Raw genomic sequence first — 15574 nt, 5'->3', positions numbered from 1 at the left:
GTCTAGGGGAGCGTACTCGTGCGCGGCAAGATGTCGTTTTGTACAGAGAATAACGTCCCCTGACGAAGAATTTCCCCACATGACTGGAGTCACATGATCAAACATTGTCCGGTCGCGAGAAGGAAAAGACGGTAGTTTGCAACAAATGCAGTCATGTTAAGACGGATTATTTCGCTCCTGCTGCTGCTGGGAGCATGTCAAGCGGTTCATTACACCCCGGACTGGGAATCTCTTGATTCAAGACCTCTACCTGCCTGGTAACATGTTTGAAATATGTGTTGAAACTTGTGTAACGGATGCATGATTGTCAGATCTATACTAAGTATTGTATAATTTTCATAAATATTTCTGTTCTTTTGGTATATGGGTCATTCTCAGAAATGGTGGTCCAGTGAGAGTGAGTAGGGGTGACACATTTGAAATCATGAAAAAGTAAATTAAAATTATTTCTACCACGACTGCACATCAGCAAAAGCCTTTTCTACTGCCGTAGGAAACCTCCCTCCTCCCTCCTCCCTCCTCCTCTTTTTAGGCCGCTGCGCCCACCAGTCCCGTCGCATATATATATATATATAGTCAACTTGGTTCCTGCGACGTACCATACCAGAACCAGAACCAGACTTTTTTCATCTGAATCTATTCCTGAGACATTAAAGCATTGTTGTATGTCAATAAAAATGGTTTCTATACGTTGGTGTTGTTTTTGTGTGCTTTTCAATTGCGAAGTTCGGCCGTTTCCGGATCGCCGAAGCGTTACACGACTTTCGTGATCAACAATATGTTCAGTCTCATGGCTAAATGCAAACATGCAAACACCAACAAATTACTGCAATCGACAGGGGCGGGGATGTAGCTCAGTCGGTAGCGCGCTGGATTTGTATCCAGTTGGCCGCTGTCAGCGTGAGTTCGTCCCCACGTTCAGCGAGAGATTTATTTCTCAGAGTCAACTTTGTGTGCAGACTCTCCTCGGTGTCCGAACACCCCCGTGTGTACACGCAAGCACAAGACCAAGTGCGCACGAAAAAGATCCTGTAATCCATGTCAGAGTTCGGTGGGTTATGGAAACACGAAAATACCCAGCATGCTTCCTCCGAAAGCGGCGTATGGCTGCCTAAATGGCGGGGTAAAAACGGTCATACACGTAAAAGCCGTGGGAGTTTCAGCCCATGAACGAACAAACAAACAAACTGCAATCGACAGTCAGGAGTTCAGTATTGGACGTAGCAACACATCTTTGCAAAAACTCACGCTGAATTTGAAGTTACGGGCTTCGAACAAAAAATTATGAATGTTGTAACGCATCGTATCCGGACTCGACGCGCGAACATCGGACAGCAATGTGCTCCATGACTTTGCCACATCACAGCTATTTTTAGCTCTTTGGCGCACAGGAAGTTCGAACAAGAAAATAGTCCTTTGAATCACAGCCAAATATTCACAGAAAACACCAGAATCATATCATTTGCTGAAACTCATGGCGTCGTTTCCTGACCTACGTTACGACTGAAGATGGTTTTTACTTAATTGTCGAGCCTGCAAAGCTTTGTCACAAACTTACACACCGCGGATGGCGACAATGTAGTGTCGGAAGGATATTCAGTGCAAACAGTCTCTCAAAGCGCGAAGTTTAGCGGAACAAAGCAGCCAAGAAGTTTTCGTATCCTCTGATCGTCGATGTTCGACATTCATCAAGTACTTAAAATGGGTAATCTGAACGCAACAGGAACTTTCAACAAATACAGCAAACTCTGACGAATTGTGTTTTGTGTAGTTATTTTGGGTCAGACGGGTTTTGCCGGCAGGAAAGGCCAAACAGTGCAGATTCATGTCTGTCGCACAGGAACCGAAAGTGGTTCAAGCATTTCGTTTCTGTGTTGCGACATTCACCTTAGTTTTGTTCCAAATGTCATTTTTTTACCAATATTAGTTGAAGTCCTTACCTTTCATAACTAGAATGTGTTGGGTAGAACACAAAAATACTGCAGAACTGATAAAAAAATGCACAAAGGATTGAAGGCGTAGGTGGTTTAAAGTTGGAATTTGGTTTCCATGTTACAATATTCATCACGTAAATACAACACTTTAAAACGTCTCTTATTCAGCAACCAATTACTCTTTTTGTCTAATTTTTGCATTATTATGTATAGCACAATCGTTACAATGAAGAGTTCCCTAAGGACCACTTAGTCTTTTTCATCTACATAAACCAGTCATTCCTCAAAGTTTAATGAATTTAATGGTTTTATTCTGGAATGATCCCTGTTAGTATCCCTGGAACACACAACTGTTCACATTATATCTCAATTTGAATCTGATCAGGGCGGGGATGTAGCTCAGTCGGTAGCGCGCTGGATTTGTATCCAGTTGGCCGCTGTCAGCGTGAGTTCGTCCCCACGTTCGGCGAGAGATTTATTTCTCAGAGTCAACTTTGTGTGCAGACTCTCCTCGGTGTCCGAACACCCCCGTGTGTACACGCAAGCACAAGAGATCCTGTAATCCATGTCAGAGTTCGGTGGGTTATAGAAACATGAAAATACCCAGCATGCTTCCTCCGAAAACGGCGTATGGCGCCTGCCTAAATGGCGGGGTAAAAAACGGTCATACACGTAAAATTCCACTCGTGCAAAACACACGAGTGTACGTGGGAGTTTCAGCCCACGAACGCAGAAGAAGAAGAAGAAGAATCTGATCAAAATCTCGTATCTGGGCATTTGCGTACAAGCTCTTTTAACTTGTCCACTATGAAATCATATGGCTCTCCAACAATAGAAAGACTAAATGCATGTTTAACTAACTACCAGACAAAAGAGACAACATTTAGATAAAAGATTCCTTCGTATTTAACTTCAAAATCAAATTGAAGTGGAATTAACCACAAGGTATACATGAGGTATGAAACGAAGAAGAAACAAATTGTTTAACTCATAGTCTTTTCTACAGGTATGATGAGTCAAAGGTGGGCATCTTCATTCACTGGGGAGTGTTCTCCGTTCCGTCTTACGGCAGTGAATGGTTTTGGTACAACTGGAAGACACAGCAGCTGCCGGCACTGTCTTTCTTCATGCAGGAGAACTATCGTCCAAACTTCACCTATGCTGATTTTGCCCCGCAGTTTACCGCAGAGTTCTACGATCCAAACAAATGGGCTGACATCTTCAATGCTTCTGGAGCAAAGTAAGTTTTTGCACAGTTTTTTTTCTTTTCTTTTTTTCTCTTATTTTAATTTTATTTCATTTTATTCACATAACATTCCTTCGCTAAAAAATTGGGGTCTCTTCCTCTCAGTGAAAATCCAGCTGCATCAAAAGTCATGCTGCTCAGGTGTGTGTGTGTCTAGGTGTATAACCTGTCACCTGCACTTCTGGCACAATGACTGCTCAAGGGCGGGGATGTAGCTCAGTCGGTAGCGCGCCGCTGGATTTGTATCCAGTTGGCCGCTGTCAGCGTGAGTTCGTCCCCACGTTCGGCGAGAGATTTATTTCTCAGAGTCAACTTTGTGTGCAGACTCTCCTCGGTGTCCGAACACCCCCCATGTGTACACGCAAGCACAAGACCAAGTGCGCACGAAAAAGATCATGTAATCCATGTCAGAGTTCGGTGGGTTATAGAAACACGAAAATACCCAGCATGCTTCCTCCGAAAACGGCGTATGGCTGCCTAAATGGCGGGGTAAAAAACGGTCGTACACGTAAAATTCCACTCGTGCAAAAAACACGAGTGTACATGGGAGTTTCAGCCCACGAACGCAGAAGAAGATGACTGCTCAAGGTCTTTTATCTGCCATGGCTGCGACACAGGGTGCAGTATTGATACCATCTCTGACCCAAGGATCACAAATCCAGCACTCAGAACCCTATGTTTATTTCTGTGCTGTTCAGCTATTATTTTTAACTCTCACGTCTTTCATCATGTTGCTGCTCGGCTTTTCTCTTGACGTCTTTGTTAAGTGTTACTCTTTGTTTATGTTTTATGATTTTCCTGATTTCTATTTTTCTGGGTTTTTTGTTTTTTGTTTTTTGGTTCTGCTGCTGCTGCTGAATTCCCTTTTTGTTTTTCCTTGTGTAATTAAACAAGCATGAAATTCACACACGTATGCATGTATGTATATACACATATCAAATCAGTGGAGCCGAGTTTCCTTCTTTGGCCCATGCATTAGGATTCAGCAAGCTGTATATATACAAGATGTCAACAACCACCACTGATATAGCAGTATCCCTTCCTTATTAGCCCTCAAGCAATCCATTTAGAGAAAGCTGATGACAAGCCCTCTGCTGCCTTTCCGAGCTCTAAAACATCGCAGAACACAACCCTTGGCAGGGGTGTTTATGTTATCGTTCGGCCAGGAAAGAACAAATTTGCAAGCAAGACAAGGAAGAGAAATGAATTTCTGGCTGAAAATGTGCACAGTTAAGAAGTCACACACTGAGTCAGTTTAGTAGAAGGAGACATAGTCAGTACTATCAGGGCTGCTTAATAATAATACACATATTTTAAATCATCAGAATACACTCTCTGCAATCTTCTATACTGATTGCACAAAGAAACATTCAATGCGGAAGAAATCAGTTAAATACTGCTGTTTCCCACATGTTGAACCGGTACATAAGAATCACATTACACCGCCAACCGAACTGGCAAACTTGTCAAAGTTTTGTAAGTGAACACTACATCTTACAAGCAACAAAATATGCATGTTAGTGCATTTACACCTCCTGGCTCCAGCATACATACAGATTAAACTTATTACGCTTAAAACAATATTTATGCTGTTTTCAAGAAAAAAAAGTGAGTGTGGTTTAAGCTTTTTGAATATTCCGCGCAAATTTCGATGCTCCACCCTGCAAGGTCACGGCGGCCGCTAGCTGCTGAGCCGCAGGAATTCGGAAATATGTGGCACCATAGGCGGTATAGGCGCCTTCCTGTAACATTTACGTGGTTTTAAGTGTGTTTAACATTTCTCAGTTCCTGGAGCCCTTGCAATGATTATAATGATGACAAGAAGCAGAAGTTTCAAAGTAGTGTTACAAAATGAAACAATTAACACAGGGTTTTTTCAATGTTGAGTGCAGCTGAGAATAGTTCTGTGTGAACTCGATCAGTTATGCTGGTCCGCAGTAACCGAGCCGCTACTGTCGGAACTCACGATAAAAGATAGGCCTAACCACAAAAAACACAATCGGCACTTTCTTAAAAATCTTCCTTAATCTATTGGTATATATATGATATTACACTGACTAACCTTTTCATCTAAACCCTAGTTCTTCTTTACGAATGAATGTATTTTCTACTTTTGACGAGAAAAAAATAAAATGTATTCAGCTAGAGCCTATGCTTTCTTACTGCTGGGTCGGTGTCTGTAGCAGATGATACTTTGCTCTGACAGAGAAACTGAATACAAGTCTAGAGTAAAGATAATGCAATGAACTTCGATATTTATCAACAGAGACAAAAGGTTCCTTTGGATATGCTTTCAAATAGAGATATTATATTCAGCAAGTATTTGTGTTGTTGAGTCAGTAGTGCATGATAACAGAGATATAATATAGCCTACATTGATCATCTATCTACATAATTATGTCTGATCACTGATGATTAGTTGGAACTCCATTTTGACAATTTTAACACAGATGCATATATTTTCGGGAAAGTGGGTGAAACACTGTACACTTTTCTTGGCAGTGCGGGGGATCTATCCAATTATAATTAAATTCCAATCTTTAATCCCCCCCCCCCCCCCCCCCCGGGCCTCTCTCCGGCTGCTGTTTCTAAAATCATCTTCTTTTATTTTGTTAATCTGTTTGGGGGGCTGGGGAGGGGGGGGGGGAGATTGTGTGCTTTACAGAGCTCTGTTAAACAGATTGCTATTAACCTGTGTTACGGCCACTTCTGAGTGAATGCAACTCGGTTCATCCATACATAATCCCGTTTATTTAAGACGGAAGCACGTGACCATCCTGGCAATACTCTCTAGATAGATAAAAGAAAGTGTTAGCAGATTATATTTCACAGTTTTGGTTTTAATCAATAAGTGATTGAAGCGATTTTAAATTAGCATAATGATTGACCTTGCTAAAATGTGCAACTGAGATACTTTATCGAAGTTTTTAATACAACATTTTGATGCAGTCATGGCAACGCGTATGCTTCAAAATGTCGTCTGCAAAACCCCCACATACATAGCAAAAAAGCTCTGGTCTTCGCTTTGCAGACTTCTCCAAGAGTTTTTACTGAGACTCGAGCCATGCAGGGGCTTGTTTTGTCAGCACACGCTAAACAAAACAAGGCAGCTATAACACAGGACTGTGAGCTCTAATACTGAATTCGCCTCCACTGTTTTGATATGACACACATGGGCATATACACTCTTGTGCACACAGTATCATTTAGTGATATATTTTATATTTATCTTTGTGCTTTGGTTTTGCAGCTACATTGTGTTGGTGACAAAACACCATGAGGGTTTCACAAACTGGCCATCCAAGTACTCTTTTAATTGGAACGCAATGGACGTTGGCCCTAACAGGGATCTTGTCGGTAAGTATTTGGTTGTCACTGTCAGGATAGCTACGTAGCCTTTGGTATTATGTACTTCTTGTTTGTGTTGTCGTTTTTAATGATGATGACTTTTTCAAATAAGGATATCAATACCACAACAAAAGCAAGCAGACTGTTAAAATAAAGTGGTGATAGGAATCAGAGAGAAAGAAAGAGAGAGAGAGAGTGTCATTGACAGTAAAAAAACCTTAGTTTATCAAGGGTAACAGAATAATCGGTGTTTGATTTTTTGTTTTTAAATGTAGCCCACTCCCTAAAGAGGGAGGGAGAGAGATAAAAAGTGAGTCCTCCCTGACCTCCATTCCTACCAGCCCTGAAAGTGGCGAGTATTTCACTTGCCATGGCGAGTAGAAACGTGTAACTGGCGAGTAGAAATGTCCATCTACTCGCCAAATGCGAGTCAAGTTGCTGAAACAAATTGTTGGTTTGGCTAGTAAAGTTTGCTCTCTGGCTAGTACATTTTCAGAATCACTAGCCAAAGGATAGCTAGTGCACCATTTTTTTTACTTTCAGGGCTGCCTACACCAGGAACAGGACAGTTTAACTGTAAGGGGACTGAAAAGTAAATACAAAATTAAAATGTGTCTGCTTTTTTTCAGGTGACCTCGCGACTGCAATCCGCAAGAAGACCAAGCTTCACTTTGGCGTCTACCACTCTCTCTTTGAGTGGTACCATCCCCTGTTCCTCCAGGATCAAGCCAATGGTTTTAAAACGCAGGATTTTGTCAAGGTTAGATCAGTGCTTGTGTGACAGGGTAATGCTATAGTCCCCCCAGTCACAGGTAGCTGCTCTGCATTGACGGAGTTGTCTCCCTGCCCTGACCTGAGCTATTTATAGTAGCTCGACGTTTTTTGGTACGTCGGTAGTCAACACACCCGTGAGATGTGGAGTAGCTGTTTGTGATTAGGTCTGGCTACTGTTGTCAGCTGGTATGCGCTTGCGAATCTTTGCGTTCCCATAGCAGTTTTTATACAGCGATTTACATGTTCCTCTGAAATCTTAGTCGTGTTTGACGGGCTCTGCCTCGAAAGGTGATTCTCATGCTTCGGACACTCGGTTATACTTGCATATGAAATAGAGAGTGTGGATATGTCAAGCTCGAGCTTTGACAGGAGAAAGAGGTGCAAGCAGTTGATGTGCGAACAGTGACCGGGCACGAAAACAAATGTTTCACCTCATGCATTTTGCTCCTTTCTCTTGGGCTATATGCATGCATAGACAAATACATGTAATGGTAAAATCTCTCAGGAAGTGTATGCACAAATTTAGCTACATTTCTCCAGTTGGATGTTTGCAGACTAAAGTAAAAAAATGTTGCATTGCGTTTCCATTTTCTTGAATGGTTGACCAGCATATCTTGAGTAACTGTAGTTTATGTCCAAACGTTGTGCTAGTCTTTATGTAAGAAAATGTAATCGATTGTACTTGTTACGCTTGGCCAGTTTCACATGCAAGAATTAAGCTGGTTGAGTCCTGTCTTGTGATTCATTGTTATTTCGAGTGTGAATCAAAATGGCCAGCATAAGCATGGTCATTTAAGATACTACAATTTGGTACGTACTGGGTAATAGATATGTGATAAGTGACAAGGATTGGCTATAGTAATAGATTAATTGTAGCAAGTATACTGTAACCTTTAGTAAGTACAGCTTTTCATTTCATGATGCACCTGTTTCAATCAAACTTATATTTGGATTGAACTATAGACTGTCTTACCTGACCGGCACGGTTGGCCTAGTGGTAAGGCGTCCGCCCCGTGATCGGGAGGTCGTGGGTTCGAACCCCGGCCGGGTCATACCTAAGACTTTAAAATTGGCAATCTAGTGGCTGCTCCGCCTGGCGTCTGGCATTATGGGGTTAGTACTGGTTGGTCCTGTGTCAGAATAATGTGACTGGGTGAGACATGAAGCCTGTGCTGCGACTTCTGTCTTGTGTGTGGTGCACGTTAAATGTCAAAGCAGCACCGCCCTGATATGGCCCTTCGTGGTCGGCTGGGCGTTAAGCAAACAAACAAACAAACAAACAAACAAACTGTCTTACCTTTCCAGCACTTTTATGTTAGCTTGTTCCCATGTCTGTATATAATTATTATTGTTTTTTGCAGAGCAAAACCATGCCAGAGCTGTATGAGCTTGTGACGCAGTATAAGCCTGACATTGTCTGGTCTGACGGAGACTGGATGGCCTCTGACGACTACTTCATGTCCAAGAACTTCCTGGCTTGGCTCTACAATGAGAGGTATATAAACATGCTGGTATCAGAAATTCAGTATTCTTTACAAATGATCTGCTCAGGACATTTGGAAAAGCAATTTCGATGTTTTTAAATTTCAGAAATAAATGTATTCATGGGTTGCGTATGAGTTGCTCACCCCTTTGAAATATTATGGCAAACGATGTTATGTAACTTTAGCTCCTATCTGTGTTTTTTTGCACCGTCGGATCAATGTTGCACTTGTCTCTGTCAAATACTAGCGAGCAGCGTGTCTCCAAATGTGTCTGCATAGGCGAGCAATCACATCGGCATAGGATAGTCAGGTAGGATGTGGGTATTTTTTAATGAAAGATTGTACTGTGGAGAGGACTGTGCAGAAAACACATATCGGAGCTAATTTTGAAAGGAATGTCACTCGACTTTCATGTTACGCCAATTTGTTTGCCCCAGTATTTCCAAGGTGAACAATGCTTCCACAACCCATAAAAACCCAGATAGAGTTATTTTCAAACATTGTCCATTGAGAACGACCATCTATAGTCAGTACAGTATTACTTCCCTGGCATAAGACTCAAAATGTGGCAATGATCTGATGACAGCAGTTCAAAGCGTGCTTTACCTGATGAGGGAATGAAGGTGAAACAACAGGAATTGGGAGACCTGTATACGTTTTTTGGGATTTTTAAGCCTCTAAATTGAGCTGTTTAAAAACATACTCTTGGAAAATGAAGCCCTGAGAGGGAGTGGCTCTCAGAAAGAGAAAGGACTTATGCACTTATGGCAGAATGACCAAGATCTTTTACGTGCCATTGTGGTGACACGGGGGTGGGACATGGCTTCCGTCTCTGGGTCTGCACATAAAGTTGACCCGTGTCCGTCCCAGCCCGAATTCGAACCTGCGAACTTCCGACCACAAGTCCAGTGCTCTACCAACTGAGCTACCGGGTCCCCAATCAGAAAGGGAAGAACTGTTGAAACATTTATAATCATTCAGTCAAGCCTGAGAAACAACTTGTATTTTGTTCAGTTGTTCTTGTCTGTTAATACAGTTATGATCTTGTATCGCAGATTTCACTAAATACATGATTAGCAGCATAAAATCAACATCGCTCTACTACTGAAGAGAAAACTTTAGAATAAGAGTAAGAGGGTGTTATGTTAATTATGGACATCTCTTTTTAGCCCAGTCAAGGATACCGTGGTGGTCAATGATCGGTGGGGCAACAACACAAGATGTAAACATGGCGGCTTCTGGAACTGTGAAGACCATTTTGATCCAGGTTAGTCTGATTTCTTGCAGAAGTGCAAGGTTGTGGTTTAACCTTGTGTGTTCCATAACATTGGAAGCAACGCCATCCCTTTCAAGATTTAAAGAATTGAAGCAAAGTAACCACATCAAGGTTTTGTGTGCAGAATCTTTGGTTTGTGTGAGTGTGTGAGTGTGTGAGTGAGTGAGTGAGTGAGTGAGAGTGAGTGAGTGAGAGAGAGAGAGAGAGAGTGAGTGAGTGAGTGAGTGAGTGAGTGAGTGAGAGAGAGAGAGAGAGAGAGAGAGAGAGAGAGAGAGAGAGAGAGAGAGAGAGAGAGAGAGAGAGAGAGAGAGAGAGAGCTTTACTTGAGCATTTCAAACAGCTATAATGTATTTCATATGCTTTCCTTGTCACTCCTTCAGGAACACTACTGCCACACAAATGGGAGAACTGCATGACGGTAGACAAGTACTCGTGGGGATTCAGGCGTAACACCAAACTGCAAGACATCCACACAATGGATGAACTCATTGAGCAACTAGCTCGCACTGTCAGGTCAGTAAATGCTGGAGCCGGATTCAGGGACTTCTGGGGGTCACACTGACAGTCACCGGACTGTCGTTACTCGCCGGGCCAGTGTGGTTGTACGAACGAATTTCTGGTGAAGGTTAGCACTGTAGTTGGGCTACTGCCCAAGCGAAGAAGCAGAATCAGCCAACTAAAAAAATCTTTATGAAACTCTATTTCGTTGGATTACTGCTATTCCCTTGTTCAACTGCACCAATGACCAACTTTTCAGTTGCAAGAATATCATGAGTTTTAGCAAGTATGCCAATTCCACTGCGAGTTTTGTGTAATGCTGCTCACAGGTGTAGCTTCACACAGACACACACATGCAGGCTCGTACGCATGCATGCATGTACACATGCATGCATGCACACATGCAGGCATGCACACACGCACACACGAGCACACACACACGCGCGCACACGCAATCACTATCGCTGCCTCTCACAGACGCAAGACGGATGTATGGTAAAACTTCTTTATTTTCGAGTCATACAGGGCCGTAAAAGACTGCAATAAAGCAAAAATAACAGTCATGATTAAGAGCATAAAAACTAGTGCTAAAAAGTGATGTACAGTTATCATATTAATAGCATCTATCACCTTTTCATTATGCTCTTACTTTATCACAAGTTTAACACTGCATTAATGACATTATTATCACGAAGTTGAATAAAATGGCAACGCTCAATCTGGTCACAATTTGTTCTTAGTTTACAACAATTGCACATTTCGCCATAGGTTGTCATACACACTTTCTTACAAACACAATATTCACAATGCATATGTGCATACCTCGTCTTCTCCTAGTGATGGCAGCGAGCAACGAAAAGGCATGGGAATTGCCCACACAGGTTCCTGAAGAACACAAAATATATGCTAATAACTATACATCAACGAATACAATCTAGGTTAAACAAACCAGTGGTGCGAGAACACATTGGAGCGAGACAACGATACACACTGGGGCGAGGCAACAATTCAACGTTCAAATTACGCATGAACTCGAGACGATAAAAACACAACAGGTCAAGGTCAAGACCAAAAATAGCTCTCATTCTACCACGCACATTTCCGCAGCAGAAGTTACAACTCCATATCGTTCCTTTTACCTCAATAATAGGCTTACAGAATAACACGCCTTGGTACATTAAAACATAATCATGTTACGTTGCAATAACAAACAATAGAAAGCTGTTCATACCTCTCAAGTCCGAAACAGTGCCACAACACTACCCGACCGGTCTGTCTTACTGCGAGTCGAAGTGTCAAGTGACGTTCTAGAGCATATCCGAATCTCGCGCGAACTCGCGCATGACTACGCAAAACACATTTTACCCTGGAAAAGCGTGCAAGGCGGCACAGGCGCCCGACCGACAAAAAGCAACAAGCATTGCGGCAGCAACAATCACGCATGCACGCACACACACACACACACACCCACACACACACACACACACACACACACACACGTTTATACTTCTTCAGATCTGAGTATTTGAAAATACTTGTTATGGTTTCCAAGTCCATCACATCATTTATGCTTGCTGTTAATTAACACTCTGCACAATACCGCTTTAAATGTTTTATACAATTGTATTGTTCTCTTTCTTCCCACAGCTGTGGCGGTAACCTGCTGGTGAACGTGGGACCCACAAAGTACGGTGAAATTGCTCCCATATATGAGGAGCGTCTTCGTCAGATGGGACAATGGTTGGCTATGAATGGAGAAGCCATCTACGGAACCAAGCCTTGGACCTTCCAGAACGACACCACTACAGCAGGCGTCTGGTGAGTCTTTCATAAGATGTGAGAACAAAATTAGATTTGACCCAAGGCAGGCCAGGTGAGGGGGAGGGGGGGTTGGGGTGCGAGACAGAGACGTGAGAGACCACGGACCGGTCAGTCGGACTTCAGATCGCTCCAGATTAGCATTGTTATCAATTAGTTGGAACAATAACTTTTACACTGACATGTGTGTTAAGGTCTGGTGACCATGTCGATACCAAAGTTAAACCTGAAATCGGACTGTGGCCAGTTTTATTGGCGATTTCATTTTTACATACACAATGATAGAGGATTGGACATGACGAAACCCGGGCCCGCACGTGCAAAAACACTCCAGGTAAAGTGGTCCCTGAGCACTGTTCGTTCCCTGTTGCTGGGCCTCCTGTGCGTGAGAGAGAGAGAGAGAGAGAGAGAGAGAGAGAGAGAGAGACAGAGAGAGACAGAGAGACAGAGAGAGAGAGAGTATAAAGTTGTGATTCAGGGTTGGAAAGTAAGGCCTCTTTTGACTTTCCAGAACAATAACTCATCAAAAGGTAACCAGGATTATTAAAAAAAATGTGAAAAGTTATACCCACTTGGGCTGCACACAGATGTAAAAGATTCAACAATTGACTATTGAGATCTGATGTGAGCAGTGAGCCCAATCTCATTGTTGGCGCAACCCATACTGTAAAGAGAAAGTGATGCGAACGAGGGTTACAAGAGGGGAGCTGGTGAAAATGTGGGTACATGGGGGAGGGAGATAATAACTCAGATTTGCCAAGAGCTGTGCCATACAAAAAACAGAGTCAGGGATGAAAAAGCTTGCATGTACTTCATGAAGTTTTCTACGTGACTGGAAAATGTTGACCCCCACCCCTTCACCCTCCCCTTCATGCCTTCGGTCCAAGGCAAATGCGAGTGAACAAATGTCTATACTTTGTGACCGTCTTTTTGCAGCGCGAGGTATTCCTACCATTTTAGGACAGTTTTGAGGTGTTTCTTGGTGTCGCATCCAGGCTTCTAGATACTCTGTCCACGTGGATTTTGTTCTATTGCATGGGCAATGATGCTGTTTCTGGTTAAGCGTAATTAAGAATATGACGTAAAGGAGTGACGTGAGTGGTCTCCAGGAGGGAGGAAGGATTCGTTACGAGAGACTCTGCAAAGAGTGGACGGATCGGTGTTGTGAAGACGTTTTGTGAACAACCAGCAATACAGTGAACGTTAGGCTGTGCATGTGACAGCGAACGTTAGGTTGAGGTTGACGGTAAACCTCATGCTGTGGTTGTAGGACAGTGCATTTCATTGCTGTGGATGACAGCGGATTTCAGATGATGAAGGACAGTGACAGTAACAGTCAGGATGTGTGTCACGATGACTAGATTCTTTTGACGAAGAACTAATGAAGCGGACTGATCAGTGTTAGGGAGTTAGCAATTCTGATTAATGGGATCCGCGATACTTTGTGTAAATGACAACACACAAGCAAAAATGCTGCCCTTTGATGTAAATGAAGTAAACACGATATTTTTCCACGTTTTTTTTACAGGTATACAGCCAAGAAGAGCGCAGAAGGCAACGTTGTCTATGCCATTCTTCTCCAGTGGCCGGAAGGGAATGTTTTAAAGCTGGGTGCTCCGCAGCCTTCGACAGAAACCAAGGTCACTCTGATTGGCTACAAGGGCACGCCCTTCACCTTCCAGAAAGGCAGCGGGGGCGGTATGGTCATCAACATTCCCACCATTACGTTCGATCAAATGCCAGGCCAGTGGGGATGGGTGCTGAAACTGGAAGGGCTTTCCAACCAGGCCACTGTTGCACCGCGGGTTCAAGATCTACTGCAAAAGATGAACGGCTAGAACCACAACTTGCTAGAACTGAATATTTTGCTTGTGAAATGAAGTGATTGAAATCTTTTTTTTAATGTGAATCTGTCTGATGGATGCATCTTTTGGATGCTCATTTCAATTTTTTTTAATATTTTTTGTCATAGAAGAGTATTGTGCTGGTTTTATCTGCAAGTGTATTTTTGTTATTATTTTGACATCTTTTTTGATGTGACTGAATGAAAGGTAATTCGCAAAAACCGTTAGTTTCTTAGTGTTGGTGAACATATATGGACATTCCTCGAACTGTCAGTGTGAATGACTTATAACCATCTTGCTTTTTCTCAGACTTTCATTTGTATATTTTTGTGTGAAGATACAGTTGTATTTCTTTTCAAAAGAGTATACATATTTATACATGAAGAATAACATGCAAGCATTGTGAAAAGTTTATATGACCATCTGCTACAGCTTGTTCTGTCTTATGGTTGTTTCTGTCCATATCTATAAATTCATGTCATTTATTTTGGCATTTTGGATTGAATGAATGACTGATTGATTTTTGTTCAAATAACTGAATTGTATATATCACCTTAAAATGTCTGAAATGTGTGTAATATTTTTTTTATATCTACAGTTTTGGAAATGAATAGATGAGGACACCCTACCTATTATTTTTTAAATTATTTTTTGTATCGTTTTTATACCCCAAATTTGGAGTTTTAGCACATAACTTAGTTATAGTTATACACTCTTTTCAGTCAAATTTCCTTTGCGAGTTGGATTATTTTTTGGCACCTGAAAAAAATCAATCCGTACCATACCATACTCTGTTTGTAGATCCATTGCATGAGTTTATGGCAGAAATAATAACATTGTGTGAATTGTTGTCAAAAGGATGTGTAGTTTAGTGCAATAAATGTGCTAAGGACTATCCAGGCAAATTTGTTTTTGGCAGTGTGTTTGAGAAGTTCTACTTTGTATGAAAACATGACATAGTCAATTATTATTATATGGATGTAAAAGAGTTTGATTGTGGTGGTTGAGAGGAGGCGATGGAGAGAAAAAAAAAAGAAGAGAGGAGGCATAACTGGCGGAAGATATTTTACAAATCCAGCAGCAAAAAATGTTCCCAAATTTGCAAAGACATTCGGTTTTTATATATGCGTTTTCCTTTGTGATTCTTCTTCCGAGGTAAAAGTTTGCAAATAATATGTTCAATTCTTTGACAAATAGAAGAAGCATAAGAGCAGAGAAAAGTAAGAAGCCCAGCCCATCTCAAGAGAATCTTCTTCTTCTTGTCGATCACTAAAGAGAATTATAAGAGCAGAGAAAAGTACAAATCCAAGCCCATCTAAAGAGAATTTCTATTTCTAAATAATCCTCACATA

At 41.9% G+C, this 15574-nt stretch overlaps 1 protein-coding gene across 1 annotated transcript; it reads left to right on the top strand.

Annotated features, from left to right (window-relative positions):
* Positions 1-79: 79 nt before the first annotated feature.
* LOC138947281 (alpha-L-fucosidase-like) lies at positions 80-15119 on the top strand. Its single transcript, XM_070318725.1, has 9 exons — positions 80-257; positions 2941-3174; positions 6431-6537; positions 7158-7288; positions 8664-8797; positions 9956-10053; positions 10443-10575; positions 12208-12378; positions 13907-15119. The coding sequence occupies exons 1-9, from the start codon at positions 154-156 to the stop codon at positions 14214-14216; spliced, it is 1422 nt and encodes a 473-aa protein (XP_070174826.1). The 5' UTR covers positions 80-153; the 3' UTR covers positions 14217-15119.
* Positions 15120-15574: the final 455 nt, after the last annotated feature.

This window comes from Littorina saxatilis, linkage group LG14 (genome assembly GCF_037325665.1).
Source record: "Littorina saxatilis isolate snail1 linkage group LG14, US_GU_Lsax_2.0, whole genome shotgun sequence".
Lineage (NCBI taxonomy): Eukaryota > Metazoa > Mollusca > Gastropoda > Littorinimorpha > Littorinidae > Littorina > Littorina saxatilis.
This window is presented reverse-complemented; position numbering and strand designations above follow the sequence as displayed.

Coding starts and splice junctions, on each gene's coding strand:
- LOC138947281 (XM_070318725.1), top strand. CDS start 154: ATGTTAAGACGGATTATTTCGCTCCTGCTGCTGCTGGGAGCATGTCAA. Junction 8,798..9,955: donor GCTTGGCTCTACAATGAGAG/GTATATAAACAT, acceptor ATCTCTTTTTAG/CCCAGTCAAGGATACCGTGG. Junction 12,379..13,906: donor ACCACTACAGCAGGCGTCTG/GTGAGTCTTTCA, acceptor TTTTTTTTACAG/GTATACAGCCAAGAAGAGCG.